The sequence below is a fragment of the Narcine bancroftii genome, chromosome 8 (assembly GCF_036971445.1).
Source record: "Narcine bancroftii isolate sNarBan1 chromosome 8, sNarBan1.hap1, whole genome shotgun sequence".
Classification (NCBI taxonomy): Eukaryota; Metazoa; Chordata; class Chondrichthyes; order Torpediniformes; family Narcinidae; genus Narcine; species Narcine bancroftii.
The window spans coordinates 67,161,996-67,165,913 of NC_091476.1; the positions used below are offsets into that span (position 1 = coordinate 67,161,996).

Sequence of the window (3,918 nt, forward strand, 5' to 3'; positions counted from 1 at the left end):
AAGGGGAGAGGGTGGGAGATGATAGATGGGGGGGAAGACTGCAGGAAGGGGGGAGGAGTCTAGGCTAAGTGGAGAGAGAAAGGAACTTGATTGAATAGTTAAGGAATGAAATGGCTAACACGAGGGGGCTTAGTTTTAAGGTGCTGGGGGGGAGTAAGTGGTAGGCTCTTTGAAAAGAGAGGGGTGGGTACATGGAAGGCACTTACCGCAACGATGGGGGAGGCAGGAACTATTACGAGCAGTAGGCGGAACTGAGAAAAATGGAGGGTAATGCAGTTGGGAAATTCTGGGCAGTTATTGGGTCAGCACAATGTGGGCCGAATGCACTGTGCTACAGATTTCTATGTTTGAAGAGAGGGTGCTGGCTTTTGTCATGCGCCACCCTCCCCCAGCGCTGCCTGTGTGGAGTGTGTACGTTCCTTTTGAATCCCAAATGTGGGGTCAACAGAAAGGTGTTGCTCCCACCCGCTGCGGGCCACCACGGAGCTGGATGGCCCATGGGGGAAGATTTCAGGTTCTGCTTGGTCCTGGTGGTGGGTCCTCGACTGGGAGTCTGGCGTTTATCGATCTGGCACCTGTTTCCCCCCCTCCAGGCTTTCCGACAGCTCTCCCACCGCTTCCACGGGAAGGGATCAGGCAAGATGAAGACAGAGAAGCGGATGAAGAAGCTCGAGGAGGAACATGTGAGAGGCTCTGCTCTCCCCTACCCCCTCCTCTCTTGTACCCCCGTCTCTCCCCATCCTGTCCCACTGCTTGCACTCCTGACGTCTCTGCCCCCCTTCTCTCTTGTTCCCACTCCCCCTCCTGCGGCCTCGTACTCCTCCACCCCCTACCCTCAAACCCGGCTACTCATCGGGAACGTTTTCCCCTTCACTCAGCTGCTGCGGAAGATGAGCTCCAGTGACACGCCCCTGGGAACCGTGGCCCTCCTTCAGGAGAAGCAGAAGGCCCAGAAGACGCCTTACATCGTCCTCAGCGGGAGCGGCAAGAGCATGAACGTGTACGTGAGAGGGGAGGGGTCGCGAGGGGAGTCCCTGGCTCCTGGCAGCCCACCCTCCCGGGGCTGGGCTGGGGTGTGTGAAGCTGCTGACACATCTGTCCCCCAGCTCAACCTTTCCGCTGATTGGCTTTGGTTCCCTTTAGCACCGCGGCTGCCTTCCCGAGGGGAGGGGGTTGGTGCTGCACCCACAGCTCACTGTGGTCTTGGTAGATTGGTTCCCGACTCAAGCTGGGAAAGTACAGCAAAACCCCCGTTATCCGGGATTCAAGCAACCGGCAAAAGAAGAATGGCAGAAAATAAATACCGTATATACTTGTGTAATAGTTGGGGGACCAATTTTTCGGAGGTTGGTCGACTGTAATTTTGACAACAGTAAGCTTGGATGGCTGAGACCATGTAGTAAGTCCACGCTTGGTGGGGGTGTCCGGAGCTCTGGAGGGCAGGCAGCTGGGGTGAGAATTCACGGCTGGGGTGCCGGAGCTCGATGATGCCCAGGAGAGAGTCTGTGGGTCAGAGCGTCAGGGCATCAGGAGCTTGGATGGGTCGGCGGTCGGAGCGTAAGGAGCTCCAGTGGGCGGGCAGCTGTGGTAAGGGCCTATGGTTGGGTCATTGGGAGCTCAGATGGGCAGGCAGCTGGGGTAGAAAATAGGGGGACGATCGACTTTTACACAGGTCATACGGAAACTGTGGGGGAGTGGACTATTACACAGTAATATTACATGGTACATACAATAGGCAAAAAAATATGGAGGTTTAAAATTGGCGCATCTCACCGTTAATTCCTCAATCCACACAAGAAGCAATCTCAAGCAACCGCAAAATTCACTTATCCAGCATCTACCAATCCCCATAGGTGCCGGATACCAGGAGTTTTGCCATACTTCAGGATTGGTAACAGGACAAAGATGGAGCTGTGGCGATTTCGGCTTCCACTCTGGTGGATCGCACGGTGCCCAGGGTTCGTTCCTTTGTGACGGGCAGGCGGCTCAGAATGTACGGTCACAGGATGCTCTGCATCGCTTAGTGGGCTTACTGCGCACCACCACCTCCCAGTGCCTTTGGTGTAGAGGCCATGTGGTGAGCACTGGGTGCAAGGCAGGAGGCTATCGGCCTCTCTGTACAACAATGGCCCATCTGCCGCAGGCTTTGGTTCTGCCGTGCTGGTCCTCACAGCCCTCGTTCTTTCTGAAATGCCTCGAACTTTTAAAATCCACCAAAGGAGGGGATAGGGCTGCAGAGATCCACCACTTTCAGTGGGCAAGGCAGGGACTTGTGTAATCTGGACCAGGGCAGCAGTGTCTTGGCCTGCATTCAAGGGGTGGCAATGATTTGGGTGAGCATGCGCTGTGCGTGTTTGGGCCTGCGTTCGGAGGTTGGTGGTGATTTAGCTGACCCCACGCTGTGCGTGTTTGGGCCTGTGTTTGGGGGTGGTGGTGATTTAGTTGATCCCGCTCTGTGCGTGTGTTTGATGACTTTCCTTCTTTTACAGAAACACGATAACCAAATGAGGCTGGAGCTAGGATTGGCCTGGACTCTGGGAGCGAGTGAGCGGGTGTTGGTCTGCAGGGAAGGGAGGGTGTGGTGTTTGTGGGACCTGGTTTCATTGTTGTCCTTTACTGTGTATAGTAATTAAAAAATAATTCCTTTTTACCCAAACGTCTGGTGGCTGTGTGCATAGAGATAGTCTGCAAGCCCCTGCCCCGGGACAGGGAGCACTCGAAAAGATGGCAGTCCTGCTGCGAATGGTGCTTGGAGACCCTCGGGGCGGAGAGGGCCCTTGCTCCAGATAATCAAGCATCTGTCCTCAAATGACCCAGGACCCCTCAGGAGGGCACCAGTTGCTGGGAGCACAACTCAAGAGGGTCCAGTTTCCTCCGCCCTCCAAAAACATATGAGGTTTGGAGTTTGGCAGCACGGGCTGGTGGGCCAGAAGGGCCTGATACTGTGCTGTACACACACCACTCCATCTCTGAAGCAAGAGAGGCACGAGGTCTTGGCAAGGCAGTCTCGCTAACTGGCCCTATCTCCAAACGCTGCTTCTCTCCACAGATGCTGCCTGACCTCCCCACTGAGCCCCACCTGCTCACTCTTCACCGAGGAGTATCCGGGCCAACCCAAACACACACAGGATGACGTCGGACCTGAGCAAAGGATAAGGGAGGGACCAAAAAAAATGGTTGGGCACTGCCCCGCATGGTCCTACTGACTGGTCCTAATGCCGATGATAACAAACAGGCTTTGAACTTCCTGCTAAAGGGGCTGACTTTTTAAAAATCCCGCGACCATGGAGGTCCATGCCCAAGATTGTGGCACCTGTGCTGAGCAGTGTACCACGAGGGGTACAGACTCGAGGGAGTGGTGGACGGGCGCAGGGCACCAGAAATGGTGAGAACGCTCTCCCAGTCGAGGAGCATGGAAGATGACCACACAGGGATGATGACCACGGGAGTGTGCGGCTTCAGGGACACTGGAGGCGAATCCACGGACACTCCACGTTTCTGAAGGGACCGTTTAGCTTCTCTTTCTCCTACTGTCAGGGGCTCTGGGCAGTGCTCACGGCAACTCTGCCTGATGGCAGGGAAAGGTTCCAGGAAATCGTATACATTGGATTGATATTATTACAGGCAGTGCAGTAGTGCAAACACTGTTACACACCAACGATTGGGTCTGAATCCGGCACTGTCTGTAAGGAGTTTGCTCATTCTCCCCATGTCTGTCTGGGGTTCCTCCCACCCTTGAAAAACGTACTGAGGATATAGGTCGATTGGGTGGCACGGGCGTGTGCGCCAGAAGGGCCTGTTACTGTGCTGTGTGCTTGAATTTTATATAGGGAACCTCAAACCTTTTTTGGCTGGGCTCCCTCCTGCGGCATCCACCCACCGAGGAGGTAATCCACTACAGAGCCCCAAGCAACATCC

At 55.1% G+C, this 3,918-nt stretch overlaps 1 protein-coding gene across 1 annotated transcript in view; it reads left to right on the forward strand.

Moving 5' to 3' along the window:
• sart1 (spliceosome associated factor 1, recruiter of U4/U6.U5 tri-snRNP) overlaps positions 1 to 2,650 on the forward strand; it is a 29,747-nt gene extending 27,097 nt beyond the window's left edge. The window contains 3 exon segments of the mRNA XM_069896234.1: positions 594 to 683; positions 879 to 1,000; positions 2,490 to 2,650. Of these exon segments, the coding sequence (XP_069752335.1) occupies positions 594 to 683; positions 879 to 1,000; positions 2,490 to 2,508 (231 nt within the window). The 3' untranslated portion in view covers positions 2,509 to 2,650.
• The last annotated feature ends 1,268 nt before the right edge of the window (positions 2,651 to 3,918 follow it).